This window comes from Lagopus muta, chromosome 8, assembly GCF_023343835.1.
Source record: "Lagopus muta isolate bLagMut1 chromosome 8, bLagMut1 primary, whole genome shotgun sequence".
NCBI lineage: Eukaryota > Metazoa > Chordata > Aves > Galliformes > Phasianidae > Lagopus > Lagopus muta.
Genome location: NC_064440.1, coordinates 18,374,674 through 18,395,350, shown reverse-complemented (window position 1 = coordinate 18,395,350; position 20,677 = coordinate 18,374,674). Strand labels below are relative to the sequence as shown.

The 20,677-nt window shown below is 35.0% G+C and overlaps 1 protein-coding gene across 7 annotated transcripts in view; it reads right to left on the bottom strand.

Moving 5' to 3' along the window:
* Window positions 1-20,677, bottom strand: part of UBR3 (ubiquitin protein ligase E3 component n-recognin 3) — a 94,298-nt gene that overhangs the window by 52,579 nt on the left and 21,042 nt on the right. For all 7 annotated transcript variants that reach the window (XM_048953058.1, XM_048953060.1, XM_048953061.1 and 4 more), the window contains 14 exons: window positions 18,690-18,820; window positions 13,901-14,129; window positions 12,923-13,102; window positions 12,127-12,260; window positions 10,537-10,623; window positions 9,851-9,916; window positions 9,682-9,771; window positions 8,886-9,014; window positions 8,753-8,805; window positions 7,944-8,077; window positions 7,370-7,455; window positions 5,976-6,117; window positions 3,138-3,234; window positions 1,564-1,705 (listed from right to left, as the gene is read on the bottom strand). In XM_048953058.1, the coding sequence (XP_048809015.1) occupies window positions 1,564-1,705; window positions 3,138-3,234; window positions 5,976-6,117; window positions 7,370-7,455; window positions 7,944-8,077; window positions 8,753-8,805; window positions 8,886-9,014; window positions 9,682-9,771; window positions 9,851-9,916; window positions 10,537-10,623; window positions 12,127-12,260; window positions 12,923-13,102; window positions 13,901-14,129; window positions 18,690-18,820 (1,700 nt within the window). The remainder of the gene's footprint in view (window positions 1-1,563; window positions 1,706-3,137; window positions 3,235-5,975; window positions 6,118-7,369; window positions 7,456-7,943; window positions 8,078-8,752; window positions 8,806-8,885; window positions 9,015-9,681; window positions 9,772-9,850; window positions 9,917-10,536; window positions 10,624-12,126; window positions 12,261-12,922; window positions 13,103-13,900; window positions 14,130-18,689; window positions 18,821-20,677) is intronic.

Below are 20,677 nucleotides of genomic sequence, written 5' to 3'. Positions count from 1 at the left end.
GGTTTTTATCTTTCATAGTCTTACAATCTCAATTACAAAACAAGAAAAAACTAACATAAAACAATAGAAATTAACAAAAGCATGACAGGCATCTGTAAGTTACATTGGGAGGTAAAGAAAAGCCATAGGTCTCATGTGAACAAATACAAAGTACTACCTGCAAGTTTTCTTTCAGCACAACCTTCTAGGTTACTTAGGCTACAAAAGGCTTTGAGCTACATACGCGATTTTCTTTATTTTTAATAAAATCACTGTGCTTTCAAAGAGTTGTGTATGAGATATGAGTTACCAGGAAAATATTAGCAAGCAGAAAAATATGAACATCACTTGCAACCCTAATGTATTTTTAGTAGATGCTGAGCTCCAACTTCAGTACTTAATTTTTTTGTCCATCATAGCACTTTAGAAGTCTTATCGCATTCATGGTATTTTATTTTTCCACATAGATTTTTGAAACTGCACTCATAACATAGCAAAAGCTATTGCTTACTGAAGCTACTAATTTGTAAGCTTTTGAGAAATAATACTTCTCTATCACAAAGGTGAAATCTATTGAATTAGTTCAGATAAATTCTTCAGTTTTCATTCATCCTAATGGTGTATTGTCAATTTATTAGATACTTCATTACAGAAAGAAATTGGGTAAAGCAAGAAATAGAAACAAGAAGCCTGTGAATGCCACACTCTTACTGCTGTATTTAACAGATTCTCTGTTCGACAAAAGCTTAACGGTGAAACAATGAAAGAGCTTAAGGGTAGTAGGAAAATCACTGATGTGCCTCAATCAAAACATTTTTCAATAGTCCCTCATCCGCTTCTGCAGCACATTGCCCTGAGAACACTTTCCAAATACAAGGAAGGACTCAAAGACTCATCCTCTGATGCATGTGCTCTTGAAAAACAATGCATTTCTCTTAAAGAGGACAGCTAACTACCAAAGGAAAATTTAAAGGCATGAATTAGTTCTGAAAACTAAGCACTATAACATTATTAAAGACAGAACATATCCAGAAAGTTACATTAGAACCAACTACAGATTTGAGACTTATTTGCCACTTTGGATATAAGGCTGCTGCTGCCACCCAGCTCTTCAGCAGGAGCCAAAAGAACACCATACAAATCAGTATTCTATCCAAAACCAAAATGCAACAAGTCAAACAGTAACTCCAATCATTAAGAGAGTGCTTAAAGTAGGACTGTCCGTGTACTTTGGATACCTCACTTAGGAGAACGTAATATGAACTAGACACTCATGAAATAATCATCGTGCTAGTCCTACAAAATAAATGTGAAATAAGAAATCTCTCTGTAGTCCTACAACAATTAATGAAAAGAATTTAACACGGTAAAAAGGAAATTTTAACCACATCAGTCATTTTGATGTTTAAATGTGTGCTCAGCTCTCAAGAAGAATTCTAATTGAAAGCATTACTTCATGAGAACAAAAGTGTTATATAAATTTGAAACTTACTATTCAAGAACACCAACAAAACCAAGACTCTAAGCATTCCTTTCTACAAAATAAAAGTAAAATACTGGACTTAATAAGAATTATGACAGTACCTTGTAAAGAAGTGTAAACAGCACAATGTGCAAGGTTTTACAGTGTAAAAGCTTCACGAGACCTTTGTAACTCGGATGTAGTGGTGTTCTTTTCTTGTAAGGAGGCCATGGGTTGCCAGGGAATTTACCACTCTGCTTTAAACTGTTGAAACATGTTAGATTTGTGTTAAACGTAACAGTGATGCAGACAACTGTCTGTTGCAAGCAACTGCACTGCACTCTTGCAGATGCTCAGATCAACTTCAGAATTGATAACCATTTCTCAGTTTAATTTCTCTAAGCAAAATTCCAAATATCAGAACACATACACAAACAGCACACAGTTCCATTTTTCTGTGAACTACCACTAATCAAAATGACTCTTGTAGAGCCATATGAATTCTTAATTAAGAATTCATTTTCTTCCTAAGACTTACACTGAAGAGATGTTGAAATTCTCACGTCACCAAAATCCACATTAGTCAGACATCAAACAGAAAATTCACATTTGTTCAACTAGATTACAGAAAGCAATAGGAAACACTAGAATTTTTAACTTTGCAGACATGACTGTGCTGGTAGAGCCAACTACAGCTTAAGCATTAAATTCAATGTGAAGATACCTTTCTCTTACAGTACATGTTTATGATGAGCCTTTGACTTAAGACAATAAGCAAAGGGGTGGAAGATTATTTTACGTTTTAATGATGTTTTGAACCTGATTTTTACTCTCAAGGAATGAAATAAGAGAAAACTAAATTAAGTCAGGTGAAGTGAAATCTGTAAGAAGAATTTTACTGGATGGCACATAAGGGACAGAATAACAATCAAATCTTGTTGCATCTTAGAACTTAGAAGGGTGCCCCTGAGTGGCTTTTCCTATATTTAAATCAGAATTTATTGCATTTTTCCATGGTTTCTGGCATGGGTGAACACATACAAAAAAAATGCATTGCCTTCAACATCATTTCAATAGACAGAAACATCACAGAAATCACATTGAGGTTGGCAAGCGATCTAGTCCTACACCCGTTCTCAAGTTGGGATGACCAGAGCAGATCCCAAGGAGGAGACTCCACAGGCTCTCTGGGCAACCTGTGCCAGTGGCTCCAGCAGCCACACAATACAGAAGTGCTTCCTGATGTCCACATAGAGCCTTTTTTTTTTTTCAGTTAGTGCCACTGCCTCTTGTCCTGGCACCACTGGAAAGATCCTGGCTCATCCTCCTTTCAGTTTCTTTAACATATATACATAGACATATACATATAAAGTAATATTAATGCTTCAGTTACCTAGATTTAAATAATATAAAAAAGCTCCTTTCTGTAAGTCATATGACTTATTTTAAATATTAGATCTGTAATTTGTCACTTGAAATGTATTAAACATTTATGGAAGAGTAAAGGCTAAGCTATCCAGAACCTTGGATAAATTTACACTGTGTAAATTTATGAGCTATTTACTCAAAGACAAATGGGGAGCCTGAAAACACTGATAATATTGTTAACGTTTCCAGAGAGCAAAACCAAAAAACAAAAACAAATCCCGTGGTGCAACAAACAAGGTATTACATTTCTAAAATTGATTCAACTTACAAGGCTGTGTATCTGTCCATTGCAGACTGTACATCTCTACGGTAAACTGTTCGAAGAATTACCATTACAGGGTCAAATTCCTTATCCCAAACTTCAGCTGTTGTTTAAAAGAAGTCACAAGTTACAATTCTCTTTATGGACATCACAACTTATTCCAGAGTTTCTTCTTAATTAGCTTCATATCATTTCCCATTATATAATCATTTTTTGCAGCACAGTACATCTTTTTCTAATTCATACTACTAATAATTACTTTCTGTATTAACAATTATTACTACTTATCAAGGCATTACAATTTCACCAAAAATATTTTTTAGGTTCCAAAACAGAAAATAACCCATTAGTAAAGGGTACAGGCCTATTCTATCAAGTAGCTTTATTTTAGTGTCTTCTACCTTTGTTGTTTTTTTTTTGTTTTGTTTTGTTTTTTGTTTTTTGTTTTTTGTTTTTTTTAATGTAATTCTTTACTACAGGGGGAAAGAATCATATATTCCTGCTTAAAAACATACTTGAAACACATTAATAGGACTTTAAAATCTAAATAAATATGTGTACTTGCATCTAAATATATTTAGGCAATCCCAATATACTATCTGTATGTTCCTGTATGAATCATGTCTTGCTCTTTTTGATTTCTGAGCACATCTAAGAAAAGGTTATAATCGTTTTTCCTTTGATACTTGATAACCACGTGTATTCTTGAAAATAGGAAGCAAAGACTGCAAATCAGTAGCCAGCAGGTGACATTTAAGTATTAAGTGCAGTGAGCCAAATGACTAACTTCATACAATTTTTTGTTCCGTCTTGACAGTAGCCAACTTTTTTCTCAAATTCTGAGATCAATCATTTAGAAACATGCCTTTATAATGCATATATGTATCATTTTGGCATTAAGCCTTAATTATCCCCAGTTCAGTTTGTAGCTTTAAAGTAAAATGCTGTGGCTTCTCAGAGTGGTCACAAATAGAAGTCTGAGCAGAATATTAATAAATTCATTGCACTTTTGCCCCCATTTAAAAGTCAATCAAAACCAAAACTAAAGTTTCCAATCTAAAGGCAAACGAAGACATTCCCCTTTATACATTGTTTTGAAGTTCCATGAATTCAACATGAATTCATGAGTGAATGTAAGAAAGAATACAAAGAGAAAAACAACAACAGAAGTTTAGCTCCACCAGCAGGCATAACACAACATACGCATTTACAACATACTTCAAAGGCAAAAGCAGGCAACTTCATCCCATTGCTGAGAGTACTTCCCACAGCTGGGAAGACAAGTAGTCTGTATTCCTGTTAACTTCTACTAATGTTCATGGTTCTGCAGACATCCTCATGTGCTACTGAGGAGGAAAACTTGGCATAGTTTTTACCCTGTGTGAAAGATGATCAAAGAACAGCCTGCTTCCCAAGTTTTGTTTTGTTTTTTTTTTTTTTTTCCCCCCCTACTGGACAGAGAGTTTACTATCACAGTCTACAACACATCCCAGACTTGCTTCTTCCCCACCCCCCGCCCCCTTCCAAAATAGCAGTTACTGAAACGTAGGGTTTCTGCAGATCACCAAGTAGATTTTTTCCCCCCTAATTACAGGGAAACAAGGCATTAGGCTGAAGTGATCTCAACATGACTTGGTTTAATTGGGACAAGCTGTAAGCCCCAATTAGTGACAGCACCCAAAATGTCACCATTCGTTTTGAGAACAAGTACAGTTATAAGATTTATAAGCATTTAGACAGCTATACATAAGAAAACCACGCCAGTTTTTATCCTTGCAGGAACTCTAACAAATTTTATTGCTTTTAAAAAAAAAAAAAAAAAAAAAAAAAAAAAAAAGCAAAGCAGTGGGAGAATTCTGCACAGAAATACAAGGGACTTAAGAACAGCATCTCTAGCAGTGATTATTGAAAAGGGAAAAAAAAAAAACTTCATACAACACATCACTGGTTGTTAATTTGTATTAAAGTAATGGTTACACTGACCAGCCTCCTCCATACACACAAATGAACACTGCCTATGAACAAGGGGCTTCAAAGTGTCAGACTCAAACACCCCACAGGATGGAGATAATCCACCCCCAGCTTTGCTTTGAGCTGAAGTGCAACCAAAACACAAGGAGCATTTCAGATTCTTAGGAAGCTTATCTGCTCAGTGACAGGAAACAGTAATGGAACACTGTGTTCTAAATTCTTCCTCTCCTTTGATATACCAACACTGTGTTGAAACCAATTTAGACGGCAAACTGGTCTGGGAAGAAGTCTCATTTTTGCATTGTATAAATTACAGAAGTACAGAACAATATTCTGTAATTGGTGCAGCTTGAACTTTGTTCTAGATTCTCACTATTGACTGGAAAAAAAATGTTGTAAACTATCAAGAAACTTAAAGCAATATTCAAAAAATTCTGTACCATTGTATTTTTTAATTATTAAAATGTGAGCAAATCTGACCTAGTCTTGAAACTGACACATGTATAAACAGTCCTAAATTCTAAGGAAAAAATCTGACATCTGTCCAGTCATCACATATCACATGATTAAGCATGCAGATCATTGAAATATAAATAACATACCTGTTCAGTTCTCTACTTTTCCTGAGCTATCTAAAGATATCTGGTTAATATTACAAGCTGACATTTACTTATAACAAAACATACAGCTAAAGTCTATTAACAGTCCTTAGAAATGTTAGTAATTATAAACAATAGACAATAATGAAAAAGAGAAACAGAGCTTGTTGTGGTTTTGTTGTTGTTAGTTTAAAACAAAAAGAAAACAAAACCCCTCTGGTCAAACATCTCACTGCTGAATTAATGGTAAGACGACACTGATTGATTACTGTACCTTTAGGTGTATACATTCCTTGTTGCATGGAACCTCCGGGTTCAAAAACAGGAGCTTTAAAATCAGCAACTGCTGACAAGACTGATTCAAAGCTTAAGCTTCCTGGAATAATACCACTTTTAGGATTGGGATTTTCTGGAATGTAACGTTTGTGTTAAGAAAAGCAAAAGTAAATTTAATTGTAGGACATAGCATTTTACTTCCATGCTGATGCTGACACTCATTCCAAAGGCTACATTTGAGCAATGCTCTGTGTTTACCACAAGAGGTCTGTATGCTCCAGCTGCTATAGAACAATAACAATTACTGGAGTGATCCAAAGTCTCCAGGCTAGGAGATTACTTTTTTTTTTTTAAGCGAAACCACTTGCTGCATCTGCATACTTACTCAAAAGCAAAGTATTAAATAACAACTGCTACCTATGGGGTAAACAAATATGTTTTTGTGTTTGAAACTGTTTACGAATGCTAGTGAATTGCTTGGGATTCATACACGTACCAAACAAGTCTCCATCTTGGACTGGCAACTTTTCCTTTTGGTAACAATACTTTATCAGCTTACTGAAAATATCTCAAATCACAGGCAGTGTTTAAAATAAGGGAACTTCTGCTTAGTGAGAAGTGACTGCTCAAAAGAGTCACTTGTTTATCATACTCTAGTGAATCTCTTAAAAATAATCAAGAATGGGAATTTGAAACATTAGGAACATAATTAGGAGCATAAGTCAAATGAAAAGAAATTAAATAGAAACTGGATTTAAAAATATAATGAGCAAAGATGAAAGAAAATTTATATACAATTTACAAATTAACTGTTATGGAACATAACATGAATGTTGTCACCGGGCACGAAGATCTAGAATTTGCTATCAGCTAATGTTCTGGGGGACACTTTCCCCCAGAACAGAGACATTTCACTCTAATTTCAAAGCAACATTCAGAATTGCTACTACTTGCATTTTAAGCTTTTGATATCTAAAGCAAAAGCCTATACAACATTAGTGACCTCTTTTTACATTGGCATATAGTTAGCTATAATCAAAGGCTAAGAAGCAGATAAAGGTGACGCTGACTAAACTATCCGGAACATTACTGGAAAACAGACTTTTCACCTCATACTTGACTTCTGCAGTATTAAAACAACAATAAAAATCAAAACAGCCATTTAACATTTAGTATTGAAATTGTTTAAAGCTATTAAGTCTTGCTTACTTTTTAAGGAAGACAAAAGATGTATCAAATGCTTTGCCTGACGATATGTATATACAAACAAATCTTTACACAATTTGTTACAGTTATGTAAGCTGAAAACTTGTTCAAGCTCCAAAATCCCATTATTCTCACAGTACCTGCTATTTTCATTCCCTCATGTTAGCTAAAATATTCCAAGGATATAAGGTCCAACAATGAACTGTGTGTCCTGTCATTCATGCACAGTTGGGCCACCATCTCTGCTCTGAGGATCTCATCATCTGTCATTCCTAGAACAAAATAAAAAATCCAGTAAAACAGCGTAACACATTCCGCATCCATTTGCAATTAACACAAGTTAAATTTGATGCAATGTTAAATAATAATACAGTGCTATAAAAACACAACAAAAGATAGGGAAAGTCACACCTGAGAAGCAGTGAGAAGAAACTATGAAACGGACACAATCTCAGAAGAGACAAGTACAAATTAAAACTGCTTGTCTTTCTGAAAAACATACTAAATCTTTCTGTGATCACATAACACAACTCAGCCACTTATTTCCAGTAAAGCTCTTTTTCTCGGTTTCCACATATTTTGTCCAGTTTCAAATTGTAAGGGATTAAAGTTCAGTAAGTGGTGAAATGAAACCAAGCATTCAACACTCTGCATTACTATCTGGCTAACCAGCTTTATCACAGAAACTAAAGGTTGAGAGACTTTAAAACAAACAGCTACATTACTTACATACAAGTATTTGTACAGTAGTGGCTCTTACCTAAATGTAAACGAAGACTTAACAGAAGGACCAAAAACGTTAAAGCTCCTTCCAACATGGATCTTTCATGCTCTGAATCAAGAACTGTATTTTGATGCTGTGATGCCATTGTTAGTAAATCTACCACCTTGAATCTAAACAGCAAAGAGCAAATTCAGAAATATTATTCTCTAATATTAAATATAGTGTTAAATGCACAATTAACTCAGGACACCATTCAAGCAGCTTTAAAAAAAATACAAAATGAAATGTAAGTAATGCAGGAATATAGAACTCTCTCACTTTCTCACAGGAAAACAATTTATGTTTACCAAGAGCATAGAGCTAATAACAAACCCTCATTTTATTCTACATCCTAGAAAGCGGGCATCCTTTCTGTGACTCTTACTATTGCAGTGTTTCTACTTTGAGTCAGCATAACCTGAAACATTGCATATGAACGCATGGAAGAAAAAAAAAAAAACAAAAAAAAACCAAACACACATCACCACCAAAAAAAAAAAAAACAAAAAAAAAAAGCAACCCCTCACATGCTGAAGACACTCCAAAATAAAAAAAACCTGCAAAATATCTGCAGTTTCAGTACTCCGCTGTAAATCAAAAGCCAACCACATTTAAAAAAAAAATTAAAAAAAAAAAAAAAATCAAAGATGTGAGGTAACTCTTTCTGCAAGGGCTTTACATAAGTATTAGCTTTGGCTAGGCAAAGTTTTTCTACAACAGATACGTATCTTTTCTTTCTCACATAGCATAAGTTAGTCAACAGTTAGCAAAATATTCAATAAGAGTCTTTTGTCTTCCTATCCTACCTTTCAAAAACTGATGAAATAAAATAATCTGGGTCAAGCCTAGAGGCACAGACCTGTGGAAAGAAAACAAATTCATTTTATTCAGTAGTTTATTTTCAGACGCTGTCTTATCTTTTCAGAAAACTTAACTTACTTGCAGTAGGTAAATGTCAGGATCAATCATTGAATTGCAGAAATGAGACTGCACGTAAGTCATAGCCTGTCCTTTAATTTGCAGGCCATTTCTAACCCACATGTTGCTGTGAATTTCAGAAAGGCTTGCCTGTTCAGGGAAAATAAAATAAAAATTTACAAACAAGACTTTACAGCTATTGAATCAATACGATCATTAGGAACTACTGCAAGTTTATGAAACATACCCTTTTACAGAACAGCTTCCATTTCATACAACTCAATTGATCAAAGACAAAGCAGTGATTTATTTAAACCTTGAGAAGTACTGCAAACCTGAAGTAATCGATGTTTAAAATATGTTAGGTATAAAAGCAATGATGACAAATCCTGTTTACTGCTATTTATGGAGAAATACAACTGTCTAAATAAATATATTTCTGAAACCGCATCCACTTTTGAATTCATTCTCAATTTAAAATTCTGGATTTTCAGATTGTTGTTTCTTTTTCAACTAGCACTCCATTAGTAATTACCTCATGAAGAAACTTCTGTATTTAAATCTGGCCATCCTGGTATTCTGCTATAGTGACTATTATTATCATACTTCCCGAGTTGTACTGCTAATTAAGAAACTAATGACATTTGATTTTGGAAACAGGAGGAGAAAAAAATTCACCCTAACTAATCAATATATTCTACAAATCATATCCTTCCATGTTTCTATGTGTATTCAAATTACTGGAGCTAAAACAATCAGACAAGTTTTTATCATGCATTTCTGCCTATGCATCAAACACAGAAGTTTGGATACATACCTGGATCTGAAGCGGATGAATCATTAGTTTCATTAGCATCTCCTGATCTGGCAGGATAGTATCCAGATCTAGTTCTTGGCACTTGACAGCCTAGAAACAAGCACACATTGTACCAATCACACTCAACAGGGAATTTCGATCTTCTGTGCAACTGAAAACACATGCTTACCTTACTTAAAAACATGGCAAAGTAACGGTGCAGTGGCAAATGAAAAGTAACCTGGTTAGGAGCTGGCTAAAAATAAAAAGAGATATTTTATCATAATATATTTAAAAAAAAAAACAACCACAAAAAAACCACCCACATCTACAAATATCTTTTTCACAACCACTAAGAACAGTTAACTTGCATGCCCTAATTAAAGGGACTTACTTTCCACCAACCTCATATATTGCTTCATGAAGATTCAGAAATGTATTACTTTCTGAGGATTCAGAAATATCCCTTATTCAGTCTCCTGTAGTTAATCTCTTACATCCCAGTAGATAATGACATTCAGAACTGAATGAAAGAGTATCCCTTTCTAAGACAGCAAAGCTGCATCCCCATTATCTTATCACTGGAGGACTTCTGTCTTGCCACTCCTCATTCAGGGGAACAGAAGTACAGCAAGGGTCTTGCTTTGCAAGACTATTACAGCAACATATTTAAATCATTAAGGCTCTAGAAATACAGGATCCTATAACATGACATTGCTACTATTAACTACAAAACTCACTTCAACAAAGCAACTCTTTTTCCAGGAATACCAGGAATACATTTTACCAGGAATAACAGCTTGGATCAGACACAGAAGTGCATTACTTCGCAATGTTAACCAGGTTTTCATAGCATTTAAGTCCATTGATACATACCTCATCTACGAAATTGATAGCATCAAACCAGTCCTGAAGCGCTTCAAGGCAGTATCTAACAACATTCCGTGTGTATTCTTGTGTTTCCTGCAGGAAGAGAAACTACTGTACTACAGAACTCAAAATAGTGCAGAGGTCATTGTTTTCCCAATATGAATAAAGGATTATTTCAAGACATGTATGCCCTCATCATATGAAAATCAGTAAGCATTAGGACAGTTTCATAGTTACTCTAGATGACAAATATTTTAAAGGTGAGAACTGAGGCACTTTCAGATTGATCAGCTGCTTACTGTCTAATTTATCCATGTAATTTTACATAAAGTTGTGCCAACATTAGTAAAATCGTCTTCACGTACAATCTAAAGGAATTCCTGTATCCTGGAAGTTTTATTTATTGAAAGATCTTTCATTTCATGTACATTTCATGTACTAGCAAACTGCAGTGACAAAACAATACTACACAGATTTTAAAAACAATAAAGAGCTTTATCATGATTGTGTATTAAAATGTAACTGTATTATAATGCCCTAATACTAAAATATTTCTCATATTAAACCATGTACTTCAATACTAGAACTATATACTGCCTTCCAGGGACAAAGAACTGATACGCAAGCATGGCAGGAGGTAAAACAAACCACTCTCCTAACAATGGAACCTACAAACCCCTCATTTTTCAGAGTCTTTTCCTTTAATCTGCCCTTCTCTCTAAATACAGAGTCCAGACCTGCCTCACACCCTTAGGAATCTATAACACACTTCTCATACAAAAGCCGAGTGCTTCAGCCAGGCGCAAGTGTTGACTTGCTCAGTTCCCTTTTCTCATCAGAAAATGCATCAGCCATGTTCCTATCCTGCTACTCCACCCTCTATGGCGACAAAGCTCAGCCAGCTTTCCTTCAGGCATGAGACACAAGCTTAGATCTCTTCCCACCCATCATATTTCACTAAACACATACAAAAATTGAACTATAAGACTTCTAATTTTCTCATAGATTTACTGAGAACTACCAAAACATCTGACGCAAAGTCAGACAGGACAAAAAATTGTACAGGCTTTAATCTACAAGCTGATCCTCCACTCCCTACAGTCGAAAGAAAGATCATTTTATATAAAATATATATTTATATATATATAAAATATATATTTATATATATAAAATATATATATATATAAAATATATATTTATATATATATAAAATATATATTTATATATTTTTATATATTTTTTTTTTATTTTTTATTATTATATTTTTTTAATATATATATATTATTTATATATATTTATTATCATTTATATCATGGGAAGGTTTTTGCAACTGCCTGATTAAAATTGCTTTAAAAAAAAATGTGCAGAACGCTCATGCACATTTTTTCAAACTGCTATTCAAATCAGGTATACTGTCTCATGTACATTACACATCTTAAATACTTACCTTTGAAATAAACTTATCATTAAATAAAAGAATAAACAATCACAATATAAAAAGGTCTTCCCCCACACACACATTACATATGCCTATAAGCTGACGGAATGAATAATGATAATAATGAATAAAGCATGAATAATTACAGAAAGCCTTACCCTAACTTTGCAGTGTGACAGAAGACCCCACATTGGCTGGGCACAGGCTTCTAACTCAGCAGCAAAGGCAGCATAGTAGGTCTGTGATTCAAACTCCACATGCTCATTTAATTCTCGTTTATTTAAATTCATACCTTCAAGAATTTAAACAGAGTTATACAATGAAGTACCTAACTAGGGCTAAGTGGAATGCAATATTTGTAGAATATTGCAAAGAAGTTTGAACATAAATAGATCTACAAAGAATAAAGTCTCTAGATTGGGCTCTGTAGCCATTGCCTTTAAGACAACATTAACATGGACAGCAGCCCTTCTACTTTGAACCTCAGTAACCTAAATAGAACTTTTGGATGGAAACACCTAGGCCTCTTTCTAGACATTTACCAATTTTTAAAAATTCCTGATGTTATTTTATATCCACAACACAATTTTCTTCACAACAACATGCAGAAAAAAGATCCAAGTTTATTTGCTCAATATTTAACTTCCAACTACATCAATGACATGCTTCTGGCACAAGCTACAATTAACAATACCTACAATCTAAGAATCATGACACTGTGAATCTCTCAGTTATGATGCAATTACTCTTTAACCAGATAAATATCAATCAGATCTTTTCCTAATCTGCCTGTGATCTCCAGAACACATTGTTACCTTCCAGAAATGCGCAGTTTGGGAATACTAGGGAAATATTTACATACAGCAGCATAAGGATTTTGCTACGGTAAATATTAAGCTGTCCTAACATCTTTGTATTAACACTGACTTTAAACATCAATACCAAAGCACATACCTTGAAAGAATGATACAAAATTCATCCATGTTACCAAAAGGCCATGATCTTCCAAAAACTTCTTTGCCACACTTTGGTGTGAAAGTATGTTTATAAAATCACTAACAAGGGGCCAGTATGTATTATTCTTCAGTAGTGCTTCACCACAATTCACCACAACATGTAAACTATTTTCTTCATCTAGATGTTAAAAAAAAAAAAAAAAAGAGGGTCTAAAAAAGAGGAAATAAGAACTATTTTCTAAGTTGGTATTTTAAAATAAAGTTACAGAATAATATAAAAATAGCAATTTGGATTTACTGTAACCTTGCAGTAACACACATACAATCTGCAAAAAAAAGAACATTTACTCTGCAAAACTTGAATTTGTTTTATCATGGACTCATCAACACAGATGCCACTTAAGTAGGAGAAATACTCAGATCGAACAAGTTCAGAATCTCTGAAGTGCCACATGAACTGTAGCTGCACCAGAACTTCTAATATTCACAGATTCTCATGCTACTGAGCTGAAGGTAACTTGTATGCTTGGGAGCATTTAACACAGTTCAAAACCTTCCTGAAATCACAAAGTCTGGCCAAGTAAAGAAACTTTTGTCATGCGATCCACACAACAAGGTGTGCAAATTCTTCTTCCCTCTGTGCTCACTTGTTAACAGCCACTTGACAGAAACTGTTTTGTTTTCCTCAAGAAAAACGTGGCAAATTCAATTTCATAAGAAAGCTTTCATACTAGTTCCAAAATGAAGCAAAACTGGCAGTTCATATCCAAGTAGATGTAGTGGTGATGCTGAAGAGACGCATTACAGATTCGCACAAATTCAGAGGCATGCCTTTTATGAATACTGCCAAGGTGCACAAAAAGTCCAAACAATGCAGTTTCTCTTGTGAACTTCTGAAACATTTGAATTTGATGTATTTCCCATTAATCAAGCTACCTTACAGCACACAAACACAAATTCAGTGATCAAAACCTACCTTGCAATTCACTTTTAATAAGGCAACTTTCCATCATATATAACAGAACTGTGACCATAATGTCCAGAAGCTGACATTCTTCGGTTACCTGGCGTGCTAGTTCTTCATTGCTGAACAACTGAACACTGATATGCACAATTCTGTTAGACATCGTGTCTGACTCATGGCTTTTCTTCAGTGTTTTCATAATAAAAGCATAATGCTGAACAAAAGTTTTGGTAAAAGCAACCTGCAAATTATAAAGAAACTTGACATTAACATGCACCACACAAAAATTACTGTTTTCTTTCTTTCATTCTTCCTCTACAGAAGCATGATCAGTACATCCTTGAAACATCAAGTTGCCACGACAAATCAGAACTGCTGGTCCTAGGTTTAGTTTCTAGAAATAGTTCATTTGAAAATACCTCTTTATAGGAAGGAGTAACTTATACCTCCAATTTTACTACATAACCTCAAAATTAAATCTTATTCTATAACTCTTCAGTGAGGAAAAGGAAAATAAAATCCATGAACACAAATGTTGAAACACAGAATGAAAAGTCACAGAATGCATGTGAGAATAGTAATGTTAGAACATTAATTTATCTTTTTTTTTTCCTCCACAACCTAGAGCTGGGTGTGATGTCCCAAAATGATGCTCCACAATGAAATCACTGGCACCTAATAAAAGGGCTGTAACTTGAACAATTGAAATCACCTGTCTATTCAGAAACATTTTGATTAATCTGTCAAGGATGATGCTTCAACATGGAATTTCACCTACTATCATAGTATCCTATTCCTTTTTAATAAATCTTTAGAGCTTTCTCTTAAATAATCGGGTAATGAGTAGCAAAGCTTGTTAATGACTCAACTGTTTTTTTTTCTAAAACCAGATCAGTATTAACATATATTGATAAATATGAGTCTTAGTATACCTTGTTAGTCCTCAACTGATTGTAAACCAGTTTTAAGTACCGCATATACATTTGGGCATATCTGCCAGCTTTTAAACAACATTCAGTTCTTTAAGTTCTGAATTAACACCATCTGCACTTGCTTTGCTTTATAGGAAAAGAAAATACAAGCTGCAGCGTGATAAAAATTTTCTGCTCAACACCTAAAACTCTATGCCTATTCCTTCTTGGTACTAACCTTTCATATACACAGAAGAAGAAACTCTAAAACCACTCTATATCACATGTGTTTTCACTAGACTGTACACAAATCAAAAATCATTTTACCTGCCTAAAACTTTGTACTCTCATATTTCGACTATAGCATTACCATGTTATTCTCACTTAGAGAACATTCCCAAAAACATCTCAACAGCATAACACACCGCTGGTAGGCACAAAGACAGCTTCTTCCACCAAATATTCTGAAAACTAAAGATCAAGTTGCTGATGCAAAATAAATACACAACCAAACAAACCAGGGTATGTCACTGCAGGAAACATTACTACATAGCTTAACTCTCCTGCTTTAAGTAGTCCAAAACAATGGCAACCTATACAATAACAGAAAACATCTTCTACTCACAGCATCCAGAACAACAGTAATTATTTGCAGCCTCTCAATACAGCCTCTTGCAGCAAATACATTCCAACATATTCATAGACTACTAACTTGCTCAGAGTTACTACAGTAGCATTCTGTATTCCAAGCTTGAACCATACAAATTGCTTTAAAATAAAGTTTGATAGTTTGGTACAACTGAAATCATTAGCAATGGCATCTATAATAAACACTACTAATGTTAAGCCTCAGACACAACTGACACGTTTAGCATCTTAAGTTAGTATATTAATGCTAGTAGCATTATTTTAATACTTTTAAAATGATTTTAACAAATACAGCCCTTTCCAATTTTGAGAGAAGAAACAAACTCAGTGTCAGAAGTTAAAATGCTGAAATAATGGTTAACTGAAGTCTATATATTAGAATAGCCACAGTGAGTTTAATCAGTCCAATCAGCTCAGTGTCCTGCCTTTGAGTGGCTAACACTATACAGACAACTACAAGATAAAAACAGAATGGCACAATAATGAAAATATGACAGAGGACATTTTTCCAAGTACTCACTCAGCTTCCAACTATTTGCAAGAAGTGCCTTCCTAAGACAGACACATTTTCTATATATTTAATTACCTTCACTGACACTGTATTATCTTGCACAGCCCCTGAATTTCTAGCCTACGTAAAAAAAAGAAGTTACTTTTTTCATCTCACCTTCTCTTTTGGCTGCCACTCAACAATTTCATATTTTTTAGGATCCTAACATCAAAGCCCTGATTCAGTCAGAGAGAACTTCCATCTCTCATGCCGCCAGGTGAAAGTTGTGCTAAAGTTTAGTTTCCAATAGAAAAAAAACTATTCTACAGAATTGGTACATATGAACAGTGCATTTGGGAATCAGTGAAGTCCAACTGCTTTAACTACCTCAACCTTCACTATGGGAGATGTCTGAATATATTTATATATATAGAACTATATACTTAAACATGCTTGTTGATTCATTATCAGATGCTTTTGCATTTCACCACTTTGGTTATTCCAGATCACAGTACAGCACCACTCCTGAATGATTCTTTTACTACTCCAGGTTTCTGCTTAGAGTCAACCACTGCTTTGCTTTCTCCTTGATTACATGAAGGCCAGTCCCTGCAATTTCTTGGAAGCTCCAGTAAGTTTCTCAGCTATTTTCCTTTCCTTCACTTGCAAGTCTTCTGATCTTCAAATGTCAGAGTGCCAGAAGGGATGCCTCAAGCATAAGTGCTGTAAAGAAAAGATCATAAAGCTAGTTAACAGCTATTTCAGTCTACCACTTTCAACATACCACTCTTCCCAATACTGAAACCCTAGAAGAAAACTCGTTCCCCTCTTTTAAAAAAATCTGTGCAAAGAGATTGCTAGTGGTTCACTGACTGCTGTGTAGGCTATGTGGATTTAGTCAGCTGTTTATGCTGGAGACCAGAGATTTCAGCAAATGCACACATGTACAGACACTGCCACTCTGTGCCCACTTGTCTGGCTAGTGAGCTCAGTTTATCAGAAAATCAACCTCACAAAAGAATTCTGATGATTTAACGACCTCAAGAAGAATCAGACAAGTTGCCAGAAGAGCAACAGCAAAAAAAATTAAGACGACAGTATACACTGTCAACATCTATACACTGGTACAGATGAAATGGGAGAAAGTAGCAGAAAGCTGAGAGATCATTCTAGAAAGTTTATATCCCTACAGGTATTTCCTGCTCTGAGTTTGCTTACTGTTGAAAAATCCCCTTCAGACAATAGCAGCAATTAAAAAAAAAATTCTAAAAGATTTCAAAAACCTAGGAGCTGTGCTAAGTCTGTATAAAGGAGCTGAGTTAAATTTAATCAAACAATTAACTTGTTAAAAAGAACAAAAGCAATGTTTAACCAATTCTTTAGTTTAAACATAGAATACAGAGACTGAAAGACAGACTGCTTGCAGATAAATTGTGGCAGTCAGCAGGAAGCAAATATACCAAAATCTCCATTCTCAGCACACAATGAAAAATATTATGATGACATTCACTGAAGACTAAGGCTTCTTGCCAACGAAAAATGATCCTAAGCTCATTAAAAACTTTGGTTATTATGTAGTATGAAGGTAAACATAGCAACACTTACCAGATTCCTCTGTTTGCTGCTAACATTTGGGTGTTCTCACAGGCAGGTGTTAAGCTGGCAAAGGATCAGGAGAACTGAATGTCCACATGAGTCTCCAAATATCAAGAAGAATTCAAGCTTTATGATAAGAGATGATCAGTTTAGTAGTCCTCATGTCTTCTTATGTGTTAGCTGAATCCAGGACCAAGATGGATCAAAGTTGGTATCGCTAATCAAAATACTGTCTTGACATGGATGAAGCATAGGCGAAGATTCATGTATTGTCCTTCCCTTTTTTGCAAGTTATCTTCATATCCTTTGCTCCAATGCAGCAAGGTTTTAAGGGGTATGAATAAATGATGGCCCCATAATGAAGGGGCTTATCTGAAGAAATCTGCATGCTTGGAATTAAGGATTTCTTTATCTTTGCTTCCCGTCAGGAATTGAGAAGATCCATAACTTTAGCATTGCTCAAAGATACAACACAATCGGAGCAAAATGTTAAGCCTGACTGCTATGTATATTAGGTCTTGGAACATGTAGAGCAAACAACCAAACCTGGCTGCACACCAAGATTTAAAACAGGAAGATGACATCCAGCCTTCATGACTCCAAGCCAGGAGACACTTGGTATGGACAACTGCAAAGCTCTTTAAGGAAACTGCTAGAAGGCTGCCAAAGCTGCACAGGGCACAGTTGCAGCAAGAACACTCACATCATAAAGGCCTAGATGGAGAAATTACTGTCTACTACATCAGTTTCAACAGGAACAATAGTTTACCAAACATGCTACACTGCATTAGCTTTGATCCACTTTTCTGACTGATAAAAATCCACTTTACAAAGTAAAATAAATCTAAAAAATATCCAACACATGCAAATGTGAACTAACAGCCAGACAATAGGAGAAAAACAACAAAGAACAAAACATACAAAACATGAAAACAAAATGAATACTGCTGCTCCAGAAGTTCTCAACCTTGCTTTGTCCACTTCTCTGTTCAAATATTATTTTCTTAAAGTCTAAAGCACATAATCAAAACCAAGTAAATGATCCGCACTATTTCGCTGCTTATTATTCAGATATAAAGATGCACGGTCTTCTGTAAGGCATAATATGCACTAAATATGAGAATTAGAAAAAATGCGAATGACATGAGACAAGTACCTTATAATCTTGATCTGGCAGCATGTTGAGTAAGAAAGTCACCATCTTCTGTGGAAATTCATATTTTATTGTCCAAAACAACAATTCTTCTAGAAAACATTTATGCTTCAAAACATCCATGATAGACTGATCTGCATAAAAGGTTGGAGGAGGGGATGTGTAACAATTACGTTGTAATTTTTAATCAGTAATAACTATAGTGCAGCTGCACTGACATAGAACTAAAAAAGCTTAAGAAAATCTTAATGAACTCTACATTTTCTCAAAAGCCCTGAGGAAAACCAAAAATGGCCAATACTACACAGCACAGACTACACAAGAATAAAAAAATCCCCCAGAAAAATCAATGAGGTTTTCAGTACAATTCTGCCAGAGTCCAGTCTTCATTGATTGCATTGAACTGTATCACCTTACTGCAACAGCTTCACCCATTCTAGTCAGTCTCAGCAATTTACACTCTTTAGCTGAAGGAAGGAAGCAGTACAGCAGTACTTTGCCGAACTGAAAACAGCAAACCACTTATGTTTAACTGTTTTACCCCATAAGAACACTTATGTTCCATTTGCAAAGCACTAGAACTTAACAGAAACAACAGTGTATTAGCTATTCCGACTTTTAAAGCAATACGTGTACTTAGTTTTCAAGAGTTATATGTATCTCAAGTCTTCCTCAAAGCTATTGCTTTGTTTCTTTATATAAAGCCACCATAATGCCCTGATCAGATAATGAGAGGGTGTAAGAGACAAGTCTCATGCATCCCCAGTGAACTCCTGGCAGCTCACTCTGTCATCTCATTCACGCTGACACTCACTTATACGTCCCTGGAGAGTACCTATAAAGAAACCAAATAACCTTTCCAGTTTGTCAGTGAAGTTTTCAAGGAGATTAGCTTTATGATACAGTTCACAGCAATACTGCACAAACATCGATCTCTACTAGAATAAACTGTTCATAAAGTCATGGCATGATAACAGCATTAATTAACTTTATTTAAAAGAATTGCTAAAACATAAAGTCTCTTTACCATCATTCTTCGAAAGAACAACAGGTATTGTTCACTCCCACAGTATACACAGACTACAGAAAATGGTAATATTATTTCTTTAAAATTGACTTGGAGACAAACCCATTGCATGCAGAATGCCATACTACAGATGGGACTGCATGAAATGATTCCATCAGCACAGATCCAGAAGTGCTGAATCAGGACATGTTCTAGCCTCGGAGACTCACCACTTTAGTGAGGTATGTATGACAGATTTAGGGATTGCCCTGAATGGCTTTGTGCTTACTAGTGAAGCAGGGATCCTTGTTTACCATTACCAAAGGTCAGAGTTCCACTGTCAAGTGATTAATCAGTCCAAAATATCTCAGGAATTGTGAAAGATGATGAGAAATAATGAATATCTTAAGTTTTAGGGAGTCACACAAAGAGGAGAATATTTCACTGAGTATATTTCGCTAGTGCTGAAGTAAAAAATTTCTTTCATAGGCTCATGAAAGATGTTTTAATTTTCACAAAATATTTTGTAGAGTGTCACACATCACCTACTGCAGCAAATATTTGATCGATCATATACATTTTCCTCCCCATGTCTTGTTAAGAAATTACGTATGTGAATTTACTGCCCATGAGAGCTTGGAAGCCACGCAGACTGAAGTTCTCCATCCAGACATCACATGTGTAGGCACATTTCAAGTGCCCTAGTGAAAACACCAGGCATGAAGACAAGTAACACAACACCTTATTTGTTACAGATGTGCAGTTTCCCTGACAGCACATATTAACAGTTTTATACAGTGATTTCACTCAGTTTACACGTATACCTGCGACAGAATTTAAGTAAGCAGAATGCTCTTACCCAATTTGCAAAATTTGTTAATAACACTTGGACTAATGTTTCCACACTTATGAAAAGCACTACACAATCAAATTTCTTTCAACAAATTAAAAGAAATAATGCCTGTGGGTTCAAAATTGTCCTAAG